The following is a 17,836-nucleotide window of genomic DNA, read 5'->3' as shown; positions in this document are numbered from 1 at the left end:
TTATCATTATTGTTTCATACGACAAAGGAAAATTTATCGTGTATTTTACAAGAGTTATAACAATATGAAAAGCTAAATAATAATAAATAATTATAAATATAAATTATAAATATAAATTATAAATATAAATTATAAATATAAATCTTGAGCAAATAAGTCATTCATTTCTTTTTTTTTAATAAAAAAAAAATTAGGAACATTTTCTGTTGAATCATGTTTTAAATTTACAACAAGGAAACCATGAGTGTATTCTGTCCCTGAACTTTGAACTCATGTTGTAATAGACCAAGACACTAACACTACAGTTGATGGTCTCCAGTAGAAATGTGAACGAATAGACCAACAGAGACAAGTCAAAGTAGGGTCCGTTGATCTTCAACTCACGCACAATGCCTAGTGCGGTCAGCATTGCAGACTGGGGAGAGAGGCAGCCGATGAAGATTGTTGACACAGTGACCAGCATGATGACCAACTTCTTTTCCTTGGTAGATATCTCTGGTTTTCCGGACAACTGGTTCACACCATGTCCAGTAGTTGACTGTCTCCACTTGGACTTAGACTTAAGCGTCAAGACTATGACAGTGTTACAGACGATTAAAACGAAGAACGTACAATATGGTAGGAAAAGATCTAATACCATGTACGATACTTTAAAAACGCTCTCAGCGTTGTCATGGTAGACAAGAAATATCAAGCTCCTGTTTTTCCTCGGATCCACTCTCCACTCATAGTACGTAACCGCGAGAGGGGGAAGCAGGTAGGAAAGGATCGCAATGAAGATGCATACGTTGACCACAATGGCGACGTTCCGGGTGATGATTCTCTTGACCCTCATAGGTATGATAACACATAGGCATCTCTCCAAGGTGGCGAACACAGTAATGGTGCCACTCACTCTAATGAAGTACTCACGCGGATAAAAAAGGGTTGATGATAATATTGATAGAGAAAAAAACGGATGGTCAACGCTCTTCCAGAATGGACTAATCAACACGTTGATAAAGAGTTGAGCAAACAACGCTCCACTATCACTAATGACCAGTGCACTTAGAGTGACACTCACGCTATCTTGCATTCCGTATTTCGCGAAGTTGATTAGACTAACAATGTTACCCAGAATGCCGAGGAGGCCAATGACGTTACCGCATATTGTAATGTTTAAAGTCAAGAAGAAAGTGACGATATCTGGGTTGATCGATCCTTGAATGTTGGATGCATTGACATTTGTTGAATTTTCTAAAGACATTAAAGAGGAATTCTATTTCTTTGATATTACAAGTTCTTCTCAGAAACTGTTTACTGCTCAAGTAAAGGAATCTATACCCACATTACACATATAATTCTGATATTGCCTGAAGCAAAGCTACTTAAGATACTTAGCTTGGATTGGAATACATTTGGTAGTTTACATTGGTGTAAATAGTGTTGAGTTTTCTGAATTCAATAAGGCTAAATCTTTTTTCTTTAATATCGCATTTGAAATACATATTATGTTGACTATCCATATAAAGTCTTACACAAAGTCTAAAAACTTAAATCATCAAATGAGCTTCTGTTTCTTTTGTCCTTGTTTTTATTCCCTCCTCTGTTTGCTATGAAGAGGCAGTTAAGCCTAAGCAATGGCTACATACAAATAAATGTACATTCCATCTAGCCCATTTAAAGAAAATATAAGACACTAATTCTTATTCTTAGCACTACTTTAATAACCGTCTAATATCGCCATGTTTTGACTGGAACCCACAGAGAAGAGAAACGCTTGGAGACCGAAGCAAACATTGAGGAGATCAATAGAACAAGACGCAAAAATGGCAGGAGGGAATGGACCCAACGGAGAGGTATTTCCTAGAAGAGGGAGTCTGATGACGAAGTACTGTTGAGTCCTTATGCACCACTGTGAGTCAAAAGGACTAAGTCAAGTAGGTCAGTAAAATCAGAATAACTTCAGCTAGAAAATATCTTTGGCTAGATTGTATAAAGATCATATATACCCACACTTTTAAAACGATATTTAAGATTCTTGCTGCACAATGTACTTTGAGATCGTTATATCAAGCACCTATGATAAGTCTGTGGTAATTTAAGTTAATTTTTTTGCATAACATTGCTATTAAAAATGAAAAAAGGATATTAGGTCAATGTAATTAACATTTGATAGTATTTAAGAATTGTTTGTTATATTATTGGACTAAAAAGTATATTTAAAAAAAGACGAATTTTTATTTCAGCAATCGGGTATGATCAATTTACCTCCACCCAAGATGTCGTGGATTATAGTTATGAGTTCTTAGCCCTTAGATAATATCACAAAATGATCTTGTTATACTATTTCAATTCTTTAAAGCCATTTCTGCATTAGAAGACATTGTTACATCTACACATTACCACTAATTTTCTCAGAACAGAAAATGGCACCTTTTTAATGCAATTATTTTTCAAAAAGTTAAAAAGTGCATATCTACAGATGCAAAGAAACATAAACGAGAAGCCAATGTTATCATTTCTTTGTACATATGAAAGTGTCTACGGTAAATTACCTATATTTATCGAATTAGTTCTGTGAGAGAAAAGAGAAATTTGTTTTAAATGACCTAATTTCTGAGCGATTAAAAGCAATTACTAAGTCTAGTACTTTGAATTTAATTTAGAACCACTAATATTAGTACAAAGTACGTGTTTGGCTCACAAGGTGTAAAGTGGATTAATTAGTCTAGGCTCAGGTGGGCGTGGTTAGGAATCACTCGTTCTTTAAAAAGAAGAATCACGTCGTAATTAACTCTTTCCTTCCTAATTGACGATACCATCGTTGATTTGACCTCATTAAATTAAATTAAAGTTTAATGTTATAAAATTTATTTTGTGTTATATAAAAAGAGCATGCATTCCTCTTTAATTCTATACCAAACAAAAAAGCAATGTGCGGCTGGTACGGGCCGCACGGGCATCAAGTAGTGGGGGGCATCATACTGAGTACAAACTTTCTCTGTAAAGCTACACATTGTAATTACATAAATAAAAACAAATACATTTATTTATTTTGTTTTTTTTTTATTATGTCCTATATTCTGTCTAAAATAAAATTAAATGTAAGATGTAGAACAGCTTGAATCAATTTTTACCAGATTTGTTTAAATCTTTGAAGGTAACGCACTTTTAAATTTTTTTATAAAGCCTTACATGAAGTTACATCAATGTTCAATGGTTAAATGCACTAGTTACGGACATATTTAACGTAGTGGTTTTATTTTTAAATTACTAATTAGTAATGGTCCAATTTTTTGTGTGGACCTTACCCCATTCAGCAACACAACCCTACTAGAGTTGGATTCGAACTCAAGATCACGTAAAGTGGTCAACACGTAACCAAGCGGTTTTAGCCTCTCAGCCACACATCACTTGCTTGGAGGGAACTTGAAGTTTGTCTGTGACTAGGCAACAGTAATGACAGCAGGGCGAATACGTACATGTCCCAACAAAATAAAACGAATTTTTGTATTGTAGAAGTGCTCATGAAAACAAAAAAAAAATCATACAGAAAATTTGAAAACGAATATTTCTACATTAATTTCCACAGTAGACATAACAACTAAAATGGAGGCGCGGTGACTGAGTGGTAAAGCGCCTTGCTTCCGGGGGTCCCGAGTTCCAATCCTGGCGAAGACTTGAATTTTTTATTTCGGGATTTTAAGGCGCCTCTGAGTCCACCCAGCTGTAATGGGTACCTGACATTTGTTGGGGAAAGTAAAGCCGGTGGGTCGTGGTGCTGGATACATGAAACCCTCGTTAACCTTAGGCCACAGAAACAGATGACATCTACAGCATTTGCCCTATAGATCGCAAGGTCTGAAAGGGGAACTACACATCTAAAATCTGGATCAAAATTTTATGGTACATTGTCATGCAACCCTTGTTAACGGTAGGCCACAGAAACAGATGACCTTTACATCATCTGCCCTATAGATCACAAGGTCTGAAAGGGGACCTTTACTTTTTTTATTGTCATGCAGAGCTCAAAGACGTATTAGCCACAAGAAAAAATTGCCAGGCGAAAAAAAGATGAAGATAGATTTCCTATCAACAGACGAGAAAGAGCCACTGATGGAAATATCTTCATTGTTCATGAAATAATAACTCCATAAGGACAATGTCATGATAAATATAAATTTTAGTCACCTTTATTGAATCCTCAGATGGAAATCAATCTCGATGTTTCTTCCAGCGACCTAGAAAAAAACGAGTTTTGTCTGGGGTTTTAAGTAATTGTCGCAATTTCTCCAGAAAACTCCGAACTTCCAAAACAAGAATCTTTTGAGCTTTAGAGTTTTATATAAATAAAAAATGTCAGTCCCCGAATATTACCATCTTGATTCGCATATTTTTCTTTTAATATTGTGGCAAGTGTGGCTACATGCAAGCAAAGTTTTTCCAAACTTACTTTGATGAAGAAATACATACAATCAACGCTGACGAATTTATGACTCACTAATTTGGCAACTTTGTCTATTTAACAAGACCTAGGGGAAAACAGTGATTTCGATAATATTATCGACACTTTGCCGGCGAGAAAGCACATGAGATTCTCTTGCATTCTATTTTTTGTAAAATCTATTCTTTGCGAAATAGAAATGCTTAAATAATGAATACACTATATTTCAAAATTAGAAACTTTTCACTGTTTTTAAACCTTTTTTTTAGAGGACATCATGAGGAACTGCCGCACAGGGCATCAAATAGCTTTGCTACGCCACTGTTTTGATAGCTTTCTAAATTTAGTGATTTTACTAAACGTGTTACTCTAGTCAAATGTGAGTATTCATCTGTTTTGTGTCTGTTCCAGTTTCTTTATCGTTTCTTTAGTTGAGGCTTTGTTTGATTTTTTAATAGTTTTATCAAATGGCCCATGATTCCATGACAGATTTTCATTTATTATAACACCTAGGTGTTTTCCTTTTTAGTCTGTGTTAGTGGTTTACCATGAATAAGAGAAGTGAAATTTACTAGTTTAAGTTATTTTGTTACTCTTGTGTCATGGGAGCCTAAAAGTAAAATAAAAAAATACTTTCGGTAATTCACATTAGTGTTTTAAGTGGGGTAGTTAAAAGCTATACATATATTACGACTTTGACGTTATTTAAAGACTCATTCTCTTTCATTTAGCGTACGATAATCCACATACTATCTGCAATACTTTCAGCTTGCAATTTTGAAGTAAGTGAAAGAGCAACTTGCCAACATTATTTTAGGTTAGAATCCACATCTATCATCATATTTATTAAAAGTACTGTACACAATTTCGACCACTGATGTGAGACTTGTACTTCCCTTTGTCTGCATCTTATAGAATGAAAAGATGCAAAAGTCTTTCGAAAAACAAGATTACAAAAAAAGAATGTGTGTTTTAAACTCAAACTCAGAAGCTTCCCCCCCCCCCCACCCCCCAAGAGCACACGCTCATGTAACTTGTTTGGCAAAAACTATGGATAATAAGGCAGGGTAATTTATTTTCAGAACTGAATGATTAATCATGTTAAAGATATACAGAAAATCATTTCATTCCTTTAATATAACACAGAATTAGAGGCGGGTAGACTCAAGGGCACCCTTAAATTCACGAAATTTAAAATTCCAGTGTTCACTGAGACTCGAACCCAGTATCCAGGCTCGAAAGCCAAGCGCCTCCGCTCCCGTTTAAGAGTATAAAATATGAATTTTTGTTTTCAAAATTATCCACAGTTTTGTATTGTTTATACATAGCGGACATTCTTTTGGAACGGAAGATTATTTTGTCCAATTTCAAACCCAATGCAGTACGTCAGGGCAAGGAAGCGGACGACATTTATTTTAGGTCCAACTTTAAGACAGGATCGCGCCAAATATTTTAGTACGTAAAAACACCATTCAGGATGGGGTCCTGGGCGACAGCAGTGTCTAAAATACTATAAATCCGGCCGTGGTTTATAAATTATGAAATGTACTTATTGAAAATTAATCCCTAGGTTTAAGACATTATTATTTATTGTAACTTTTGACCTCTCATTGCACTGATTATATTGTTGTGTATTTATGTTTCTTGTTGTATGTTGTGAACTGATCTGTTCTTGTATGTTAACATGTCTTGGTGTCCATGTTAGCCTAGGATCAAGACATGACTTCCTGTAGTCTTTTACTAGAAGACTGCATAAAAACCAACACATTTTATAATCACGTCATATACAATACATAGTTTATTAAGAAAACACATGTCCGATCATTAATTAAAGTCAAACTGTATCTCTTTTAATCAATACAATTTTAATGTTTTGCTAGTTATAAAAAGTTTAAAACAAGTTTGTGGTATTGAAAAGATTTTTTTGGTTGTACTTCAAACTTCTTAACAAGAAAAAAAAAAGTTAAAAAAAAAAGTTTTTATTAAGTGCACCAATAAGTTTAAATCAGTCATGGGATTACATTTGTAATAATCCTTAAACGACAATCTATAAATGGGACTTATTCAGATTTTACCACCACTTCAGTCGAGTACTATTTCTTTTCCTTGGTATTCAGCATATACCACGCTTTGTATAGTACTATTTCTTTCCGTTGTTTGAGATATCAAACAAAGTAATTTATTACCAAAAGTGAGTTATAAATATTTTTTTTTTAAATTGATTCTAGTCTTGTCAGGTAAAACAAATAATTGTGCAAAATTTCGGTGTCAGTGAAATAACGTGTACTAACATTTGGCCAGACAGACAGACAAACAGACAGATATTCAGACAGAGTGAGTTGATATAAGCTTTGTAAAAATAAATCTAGAAAAGTTTCACAATGACTGATATATTTGTATCCACTTTGTATTTCCTAATACACAATTTCAATACGTAGACGGCTAATTTTACTGCTAAGATCTAAGAGAAGGAAACCACGATTGTATTCTTTTCCTGAACTTTGAACTCATGCTGTAATAGACAATAATATTGACGCTACAGTTAATGGTCTCCAATAAAAAAGTGAAAGAATAGACCATCCGAGTTAAGTCAAAGTAAAGTCCATTCAGCTTCATCTCACGGACCAGGCCCACAGCCGTGAACAAAGCAGATTGAGGAAAGAGACAGCCGATGAAGATTGTTGATATTTTAACCAACATGACCACCAGCTTCTTCTCCTTTGTAGATATCATACCTTTGTTGGAATCATGGCTGAAGCTACTACCTGTTACCGATTGTCTCCACTTGGATTTAGACTTGAGGGTCGTGACGATGACCGTGTTGGAGAGTATCAGAAAGAAAAAGGTACAATAAGGTAGGAACAGATCCGCCACTGCGTAGGAAACTGTGAAAACACTCTCAGCATTGTCCCTATAAAATACAACAATGGCGCTCCTGTTTCTCCTAGAATCTACCCCCCAGTCAAAGTAGATGAAAGCGATGGTAGGGTATAAGTAGAGGAGAAGGACAATGAAAATACTTGTGTTGACTGTTATGGCGACATTTCGCGTGATGATTCTCTTGACTTTCAAGGGCGCGACTACACATAGGCATCTCTCAAAGGAGGCGAACACCGTAATAAACCCACTCACTCTAACGAAGTACTCTCGAGGATATACCAGCAAGGCGGACAAGATCGACATTGTGAGGAATGGATGATCGACGTCAGTCCAGAATGAATTACTCAACACGTTGATAAACATTTGCACGACCAGCGCCCCAACATCACTGACGGCCAGAGCGCTCAGTGTTATACTTACAGTGTCTTCCATTCGGTCTTTAGCAAAGTTGGCAATGTTTAATACATTTCCAAGAATTCCGAGAACACCAATCACGTTACCACAGATCATAAGATTGAAAGTCAAGAAGAAATGCAGTACATCCGGGTTCAGAAATACTTGCAGATTTGTTGTGGAATTTTCAGAAGACATGAGTAGTTTGTTAAAAATTTCACTCAAATACAGATCTACATAAAATACTTTATTTTAATTCGCCACCGTGTTCTGATCATACGAAATAACTGCCAAATATAAAAATTATGTCTTCCTTGAGCAGCGCTTTAAGAAAAAACTTTTCTTTTAATCCTTAAAAAATCCTTTGAAATCCTAATTTTGTTGTTCTCTAGAATGCACGAAAGTACTTACAATGTTTATGTCGTGGCAAAAAGCTTTTAAAACTGTCATAAATCTAATTTGAGATGGCGATATTAAACACCATACCATCTTTATATCTTCTATTCAATCTTGCACTATAAGTTAATGAGTTTCTAGTTAAGTAGAATTATTTCTTTTAGTCTTTCAGAATTAGTTAAATTTATTTTTGTCTCTGATCCCACGTTCTAAATATTTAAAGCAATATTGTGTTAGCTTAGGTTGTATATAGCACGGTACATTGCTGAGTGAATCAATAACCTTTACATTATAGTACATTTAGTATCTTTATGATTAAATACGCATATTTGTTAACCATATCAACTTTTTAAATATGCAACTGTTACTTAAAAAAAGAAACTGAAATAATTCAAACCAACAAAAATAAAATTGTGTTTTTTGTTGAATCGCTTTGAACATGGTTATAATTAGTCAGAATTAGGAAATTTCTCTCTGACGACTATATTTTAAATGTATCGATTATATCACATCAGTTACGTGTGTTAAAGAAAGAGGCATATCAACGCCATAGGATCCCGACATATTATAAAAATTCTATCATTTAAGGTTAATCAGAAGTCTTACATTTAAAAGCAAACTTTATGTACTTTTACTACAACACTTAGTACAGTCGTGTTCGCTTAAACCTTAATCTGTAGTCCCTGCAAACTCTAAGGTCCAAATAATCAAATCATTTGGCACTTGTTTTAATATCGTTTACAATTCTCCATCCCTGCTAATCGTGTTCTATTTAGATAATACATATGGAGCTGTGGATAGAAGCAAAATATTTCTATTTATTTTCTAGATGCGCTTTAACTTTAATCGCTTTTCGTGTTTCTGTTTAAACACTGAGCATGTCTTGGTATAGAGTCAAGTGATGCATGCTCTAGCTCCCCACGAAGTGATGTCATACTTTTATTTTAGGAGGATGAAAGCCAAATAAAACTGAAAGCTTGCATGTTCGCCAGTAAGAGCCTTGTGTGAGTCGTGTCAATATGGTTTTGGTGTGAGTTTAAATAAAACTTGATGCATGAGAAGCAGCCCTTTGATCTTTATTGCTCTTGATTCAGTTGAACTGTGCGTTATAGATTTTGGTCTGATTGTGGTCATGAAGATTGGTGTGAATCAGTAGACAAGCGTGAATGTATTAGTAGACAGGCGTGATTGTATTTGATGTTTACATTTATTTGACATTTCTTTTCATTCTGTTCTACACTAGTTACAAAATCTCTGGTTGTATCTGTGGGCTTCGGATTGTAGTTACGAAAGTCCCGAGCACGCTTCTTCCATCCCCTACAGTTCTAAAAAAGGTTTAACTAGGACCTAAAAAAAATTGTATTTTTGAAGGAATTTTAGAAACGTATAAACAAAACAATCAATATAATAAAATTGTGAACAAAAAATAGTTTAAAATACATGTGTCTCAACGTAAACATTTTTGATATTTATTGAGAGTCAAATTGTAGGCTGCTTGAAAGAAGATGAGTAGAATTCGTACAAATGTAATAACATTAATAATAAAGAGATACACGCAGCACGGCAATACTACAAAAAAATTTCCTTTAATATAGCCTGCAATTAAGTCTTCTCAACTAATGCATTTTTCTTCCTTTCAACCATTGATTTGTCTTGCTTTTGTTTTTTTGTCTTGCTGGTAAAATAGTTACGTTGCGAAATTCTGTTTTTAAAATAAATATAATCTCTAGATATACGAGAAATTGATATAATATTCCATTAAGTCTAGTAATATAATACAATTATATATAATTATTCCAAGCCAGCCAAGGCGTCTGCTGCTAATAACAGAGCGGATGTCCTGGCACCCTGCTCTTCGTAGCACTTTCTCATTGGTTATCTTATCTTGCCACCTTATTTTAAAGATCCGCCTTAGGCATCGGAGATGGCAGACATGCAGCTTTTTTTCCTGCCATGAGTAGGTTGACCATGTTTCACTTCCGTACAGCAAGGTGCTCAACACACAGGTCCGGTAGACTAGGGCTTTAGTACTGCTAGTCAGCAATATGTTGTCCCAGACTCTTTTCTGCAACCGTGACATGGTGGCCATTGCCTTGGCTATCCTGTTGTTGACGTCTATATCCAGTAGAGTGTTGCTGGATATGATGAAGCCAAGGTAACAAAAGTGATCAACAATTTCTAGTGGTTGGCCATTAATGCTTACTTGAGGTGCAGTGTTTGTGTTTTTTCGACGCCTTGGCTGGCCTGGCCACGTTCGTAGAATGCCAGTAGGTCGACTTCCACAGGGCATTCTGTATGGCGATCTAATAGAAGGCAGGAGAGCCGCTGGTCGCCCACTTTTGCGTTATACGGAAGTATGCAAACGCGACATGAAGCTCTTCAAAATCGACACTAGCAGCTGGGAAGAGGTGGCACTGGATAGATCCACATGGAGAGAGAGCATAAATGAAGGCACGGATTGCAGATGTCATACACAACAGAAGCAGAAAGAAGGGTGAAAATGCAACGGCGCCAGGTGATTACATATGCCCAACCTGCGATCGCAACTGTGTATCAAGGATTGGCCTCTTTAGTCACACAAGAAGTTGCAAAGGGAAAAGATCGTCTCTCGAGACGTAAAATGCCACAGAATAATTATTCACATATACTTCAAATACATTTACATGTCAAAGTCTACAACTCAAGTGGAATCTTACATTTGGTCGTTCAAATATCGATTTGAACACAAAGTAAAATGAATCTATTTCTTATGGTCTGGTAATTGTTAGCAGCATGTATGTTCTGTTCATAATGTTATAGTTAACTCATAGAGTAAATATAATGTGCATAGCTAACTCACCTTTACAATAAAGCTACCATTAAATTATCTGTAACATTTAAAAAAGGTTTAATCTAAAATGAGTTACATGTTGGAAATGTATTATTCTTGGCAAAACCAGCTTCCTATTTACATTCCTACACATAAACCTAGTCACACGTCAAAACATAGACTCAGTGACGTAGCTGGGTGGTCCAAATTTGAAAATCAAACGCACTTGAGAGGTTCCCCAAATGAGTGTCCGAAATTTGTTTTTACAGTAAATATTACGCCATTATCTCATGTCATGATGTCGAATGTCAAAATGCAGGGGCCCCCATAGAAGTCAAGCCCCCCCCCCCCACGGAACCCAAAATCCTTAGCTACGCCACTGCATAGATTCAGACAAATATACAAATAAAATTACACATTAAAATGATAATACAAACCTTTAGATATCTTGAGAAAGTTGGGGGTATATACTGGAACCTAATAAAAGAAGCTGTTTATGGTATGCCTTAGATACGTAGACAGTATATAGAAGACATGCACAAATACTGAACCACTTTCAGATGAAATAAATGACAAGAAAAAATGATACTGAAGTCCTTCTAAGAGCGGGCCTGCAAAGCATCCACACAGTCCTGATGAAATCCCTGCTGCGACGGGCATGTCACATCTGTAGAATGAAAGACTCCCGCATCCCTGTATGGTCGATTAGAAAAAGGGAAGCGCTCGCAATGGAACAAAGAAAACGCTTCAGAAACACCCTCAAAGCTTCACTGAAAGTCTTCAGCATTGACGCAACCAACTGTGAGACAGAAGCACATGATAGAGCATCATGCCTCGCTCTAAAAACGGGCGCTTAAATTGCAGAGGAAAAAGAGAACTGCGCTGGCAGAAGAAAAGCGTCTAAGAAAAAAAGCAAAGCCAATGACACTAGCTTCAGCGGAAATAACATGCCCAGATTAGGGGCGAACATTCCGGCTTCACATAGGTCTCGCCAGCCACAAGAGGCACAAAACCCCAGTGCAAAGCCCTCCGCCCAATGGGCAACATTTAACTTCGGTTTACTGCAGTAAGCGCATAGCTTACTAGCAGGTAAACAAGCTTTTTTTTTTTTTTTTACTATTCCTCTATTCAGCTTGCTTATTCTTCATCGAGTCGAAAACCGAGAACCTGGGTGGACACGGTTTTCAAAAAATGGCTGTAACAATTTTCAGAGAAATTTTTAAATATTTAAGAACAAATTACTTGCTAATTATCCACACTTGGAAAAGTCTTGTTTGACCGTTATAATTTTTTTCAAAGTATAATAAAAAAAAATCACATAAATTTGGCTTGAGGTCTAGACAATCTATATCTTGAACACACATACGTCAGCGGGTATTCCCGCTTTATTACAGAGTTCAATAAATAAATACATTCCGCGCACCGACATAAGTTCGGATCTATAGGCCTATCAATAGAATTTTATTAACTTGAGTAGATGTATACAAAAGATTAACCAAGATTTTTTTTCGGGAAAAGGGCTGTTTCGTCGGGGCTCCATTGTTTTATTTATCATTCATTGGTTATCAAGAGCAAAGTATTCACTTTTACAAAGAGTCTTCAGGTTCATGAATGCGGAATAGTCTTTTTATAAACATTTTGTTTCTGTTTCTTGTTTCCAATATTGCAAGAAAGTGTAATGAAGTTATTGGATTAGTAATGTCAAATCTTATTTGAACTCCAGGACATATAGATTTCCGACACTAGTGTCGCCGGCCACGTCATCACTAAATAAATGATAGAAAGAAATGGGCAGAAACAATCGTGTTAGAAACACTTTATTCTAAACAATCGTGTTAGAAACACTTTATTCTAAACAATCGTGTTAGAAACACTTTATTCTAAACAATCGTGTTAGAAACACTTTATTCTAAACAATCGTGTTAAAAACACTTTATTCTAAACAATCGTGTTAGAAACACTTTATTCTAAACAATCGTGTTAAAAACACTTTATTCTAAACAATTGTGTTAGAAACACTTTATTCTAAACAATCGTGTTAGAAACACTTGTTCTAAACTATCGTTTTAGAAACACTCGTTCTATTATTAATTTATTAGTTGATTGATTTCTATAATCAATCAAGTAGGAGTCTCTGGCTTTGTGAGTCAATCATTTCCAGATTTGTTTAGAGGGGCACTTAAACGCAAATCAGCAATTATAAATAAAACACTGAACCATAATATTGAAATACAAATACAAAAAATAATAAAATACTCAGAAAGAAACAAAGAAAAAGGCACATTCCTCGTTCCATATGCTAGGACAAAATTGTACAAACGCTCCTTCTTCACTAGTTCTATTAGAGCACGGAATGGGTTGCCTGAGTCAGCCAGCAAAACCAATGACTTGGCAGAATTTGAGTCAATGATTGTGGGAGTTTTTTTCTCTCCCCCCCCCCCGACATTTATTGTACCCTAGAATAGGTTCTTCCTGGAGTTTGTGTAAAAATTGTATGCACCCCGCCCTTGACAGCAAGGGGGTTTGGAGGACCGCCGCCAAGCACTATTTCCGGTAATTAAAGCCAAAAAAAAAATGCATATTCTGAGGTATCTACAGTGCATTATTCTGCTATTAAAAAGTTTTAGTTCAAAAACCTAATCTGCTATTCTTGCTATTCGGTGAATGTAGTTTGCTTTATATTTTATATCGAAAAGGGAAGTTTTATCGTCAAAATCATCTGTTAGGTTGTTTTAAACTAAAAAATCTCTGGAGTTTTTTTTTTAACAAATTAAAAATTCCCTTAGCTACGCTCATAGACTTTGGTGACTGTAGTTTGCTTTACAATAATATTGAAGGAGGGGTTTTCATCCCCAGAACTATCTGTTGGGGGATTTCAAACTCAAAACCATGAGAATGGGTTTTAAACTTAAAGCGCTCTGGAGAGGTGGAGTTTAAATTCAAAACCCCTCTTGGCTACGTTCATAGAATTTTTATATTGAAGGGATGGTTTTTAGCTTCAAACTCCGCTGGAGGAGATTTTAAAGTCAAAACCATCTTAAGGGGTTTTAAATTAAAGCCCTCGGCAGGAGGGGGGTTTAAACTTTTAAACCCATCTTGGCTACGCTCAGAGAATTGTGAGTGTGTAATTTGAACCCCAACCCCCCCCCCCCCCGGCTACACCCATGCCTACACCTATCCCTTAGGCCGTTGGTCATTGGATAGAACCTCTTTTAGTGACAGGCCTGCCCATCCTTTTATGTTGTCTTCCCATCGCTTTCTTTGTCTGTCTCTTCTTCCTTTTCCTTGTTCTGTTCCATGAAGGAAGTCCTTGCGAGCCACATTATTTCTCCAACACCCAATCTCGGATAACACAGTTATTTGTTTTACCTGACAACACAAGAATTAATTTTTAAAATTAACCAATTATTTAATCAATTATTAGTAATTAATTATTTTATTTGGTATCTCAAACAAGGGAAAGAATTTGTACTGACTGAAGTGGTGATATTAGCTGACTTAGTCCCCTTTATACATCGCCGTACACATGCACAACATGAAAAAATAGGTCGAGACTATAGAACTACGCAACCTTCCACTAGTAGAGTGGTTACCGTGTTAGTTTGACAAGCCAAATAAGGTTTGAGTCATGGGTTTTAACTCAGGTTGTTCCCCCTGTTTTTTTGTTTTTTTTTTATAAATGGTCTTTTTTATTGTTAGTCTATGTCTAGACTCTAGACCTATTACAAACTTAGTGACATGACTGATCTAAACTAATTGATACAAGTATGACGATACCAGCGTTGATTCCACCATAATGTGGTAAATAATGACGGAGAGAAAGAGTTAATATTAGCTTTGCTTTTATTTTAAATATGTTAAAAACGGTTTTATTGTTTCATTATGCAAGAACATTCTTTCGTTTATTCATTTTAACTTTACATAAAATAATAGAGTTATGTATCATTTTGTTAGGCTGTAAATTCCCAGTCACGGCCACAGAACTTTTTGCATTCTACGAAGTATTACAATTTGTGGCCCAACTTTGGAAACCACATGTGTAGAGTCTCTCTGTACTTGGTACTCATGTTGTAATACACGAGTATAGACACGCTACAGTTGATGGTCTCCAGAAGTGATGAAAACGAGTAGATGGTCAGAAACAGGTCCCACAGTGGTCCTTCCACCTTCATGTCCTGTATGAAGCCAATCACGGTCATCAAAACACATTCAGGCGTCAGACACGTGACATAGATGACCGACACAACTGTCAACATTATTACAGCCTTTTTGTCTTTGATGGATAACTCTGTTTTCGAAAGACCCGAAGAGATAACCTTTCCAGTAACAGATTGTCTCCACTTGGCTTTCGACTTGAGTTGAACGACTATAATCATGGTACAGATGATAAGACTGACATACGTGATATAAGGAATGAAAAGATCGTTGATAATATTTGTAAATGTCATAACGTATTCAAAATCCTCTCGGAAAAAGAAAGTTATAACCGACCGATTTTGTGTTGGTATAAAAAGCCAGTCATAGTATACCACCGAATGTTCTGGATATAAATATAACAGAAGTACAACAAAAATAAGAAAGTTGACCACAACGGCTACATTTCTGGTCATTATTCTCTTTACATCCATGGGCAGAACCACGCAGAGGCATCTCTCAAAGGCGGCGAATGCCGTGATGAATCCACTCACTCTGATGAAATAACCGTGAGGGTAAAAAAAGACCATAGCTAGCACGGTGGAGGAATAAAATGGAAGCTGGACACGCCTCCAGAGAGGATTAAACAAAACATTCACCACCAATTGGAAGAACAAAGCCCCGATGTCACTGACGGCCAACGCTGTTAAAGAAATGTTCACACTGTCATGGAGTCCTTGTTTTTTAAAGTTCCAAATGTTGATAAAATTCGCCGCAATCCCAACGATGCCAATGACCTCAGCACATATCAGGATGTTAAAAGTCATAAGAAATTCAACCAGTGTTGGGTTTATTAGTCCTGCTTTGACCACCAATGTGAAGTTATTCGTTGATTTGTTTGACGACATTTTTGACGAGTCTTATTTTACTGAAACATGAGAGAGCAAAGCTGAATACTATTATTATACAGTATACTTAGTGTAAACAGCGCCCTCTATAACAAACGTCAACGGAAATATATCGATGATGATGATGAAACATTAGAAATGAAAAGAATGACTTGGAAAGTAAACGAACGAAACTTTTCCTAATAACAATGTTTCTACTACTGGGTCATAACAAAGAGTGGATTCGGCTGCATTAATTGGGTCTCAAAATAAATTGTTTTCTTTTTTTAACCATGCATGTAAGAAAGATTTCAGTGCTGCGTTTTTTTTTCGGTTTAAGAAGTAAATCTGATCAGACCTTTACAAGATGAACAGGGATTATGTGATTGCTTTTTCTCCTCGGGGTTTTGAAGTGCGTATTTCAATTTATGACAACGACGATATCTAGATGGTTACTCTGAGATTATTATTTTAAACCTCTATATTCCATTTACGCATTTATAAAAAGCATCACTTTACAAACCCCCTTAAAGCCTTTTATAGACATTTTTGTGTACACGAAAATATAGCATCGATCATGACGAAAGTAATATTTCACTATGTTTTTAAATTAGCGAATTACTTAAATGGGTGTTTCCCTAACGTTTTCATGTACGGAACACTTTTGCTCATTCTGGGGATCTAGCGGAAAACTTTGGTTATTTTTTTTATTTATTAGAGAGGTTAATTCACTTGGCGGCCTACTAGCGAATTATTTCAGTAGTTAGCGGGACACCTATTCAGGCCTAGCGGATCACTGGGGTTCCGCGGAACACAGTCTGGTAAACATTGACTTAAACAAATAGTTTTGAAAATGAAAATGTTCCACTGCATAATAAAGATCTAGACTAGAGCTCTACACTTCTACGTGCAATGAAGGTATCAATGTATAATTGGTTTCATATACAATTTCCGCTGACCCAATAATAGAATATTATAATATCATTCGTTCAGGCAGCAGACGGTATTTAAGATCATGGGTTAGATACCCGGTTTGAACTAAACATTTTTTACATTATTTTTAAAAATATTTTATTATGTTATACTTTTAGTAGTATAATTAAGGGGTTGTCTTTAAAAAAATGTATTTCTAATGTTTCTCTTGTTTTAGATGAAGGTACTGTAAATGAAACAAATAATTTTCGTCTCCACTTAAAATTTCATCAATATTTTTTTAAATATTGTTTTATTTTGATTTGGACACTATTACAACCCACACTCACGTTATAATGTGATTTAATGATCACAAAACAAAATTAAATACTAAAAATATCTATTGTCGTATACATGAAAATTACATTAACCACAATCACACATAAAAAAACATAGATATGTATTATTCTACTTTAAAGAAATAATACTAGGAACATATAAAATATGACTAAGGGATCTCGCGAAAAACATTTCCTGCGCCAAATAGGCTGCGCCAAAACTGCGGCTCCAAAATGGCTTCTAAAAACGTCCTGCTTCGTCTTTTAGATAATGCGTAATCTAGACGATTAAGACACTTAACATTAAATCATTCTTTACGTCACGCAACATTCAAAGTGAAGAAGTCATAAAGAGTTTTAATCTGCCCTTCCGATAATATCTAAAGTTCCATCAGAATGGTTGCGTGTTGTGTGATATGCGTTCTGGAACTGTCGTCTCGTCTCAAACGTCCCGCATAAGACCCACCTCCAAACCCGTTGTCATTCCGGAGGTTTGTTCTAAGATGTAATGATGTTCAATACTGAAGAATCATTTAAAACCTGTAAAACCAAGAGGAAAACAGAACCAAAACACATTTAAAGTGATCTATATTTAACATACAGTGTTACACTCTACAGAATTGAAATACCTATTCCATAGTTGCTAATACTGTATATATTT

The 17,836-nt window shown here is 35.7% G+C and overlaps 3 protein-coding genes across 3 annotated transcripts; all 3 read right to left on the bottom strand.

Annotated features, from left to right (window-relative positions):
* Positions 1 to 211: 211 nt before the first annotated feature.
* LOC129924035 (uncharacterized) lies at positions 212 to 835 on the bottom strand. Its single transcript, XM_056017641.1, has one exon. It carries the CDS (start codon positions 833 to 835, stop codon positions 212 to 214), a length of 624 nt encoding a protein of 207 aa, XP_055873616.1.
* A 6,045-nt stretch (positions 836 to 6,880) lies between these two features.
* On the bottom strand, positions 6,881 to 7,897 carry LOC129924034 (probable G-protein coupled receptor frpr-1). The gene has a single exon (XM_056017640.1). The coding sequence runs from the start codon at positions 7,895 to 7,897 to the stop codon at positions 6,881 to 6,883; it is 1,017 nt and encodes a 338-aa protein (XP_055873615.1).
* Positions 7,898 to 14,908: 7,011 nt separating this feature from the next.
* LOC106075309 (uncharacterized) lies at positions 14,909 to 15,946 on the bottom strand. The gene has a single exon (XM_013236271.2). The coding sequence runs from the start codon at positions 15,944 to 15,946 to the stop codon at positions 14,909 to 14,911; it is 1,038 nt and encodes a 345-aa protein (XP_013091725.2).
* Between the last annotated feature and the right edge of the window lie 1,890 nt (positions 15,947 to 17,836).

The sequence above is a fragment of the Biomphalaria glabrata genome, chromosome 18 (genome assembly GCF_947242115.1).
Source record: "Biomphalaria glabrata chromosome 18, xgBioGlab47.1, whole genome shotgun sequence".
NCBI classification, from domain to species: Eukaryota; Metazoa; Mollusca; class Gastropoda; family Planorbidae; genus Biomphalaria; species Biomphalaria glabrata.
Note: the sequence above shows the minus strand (reverse complement) of the source record. Positions and strands in the feature narration are given on the sequence as shown.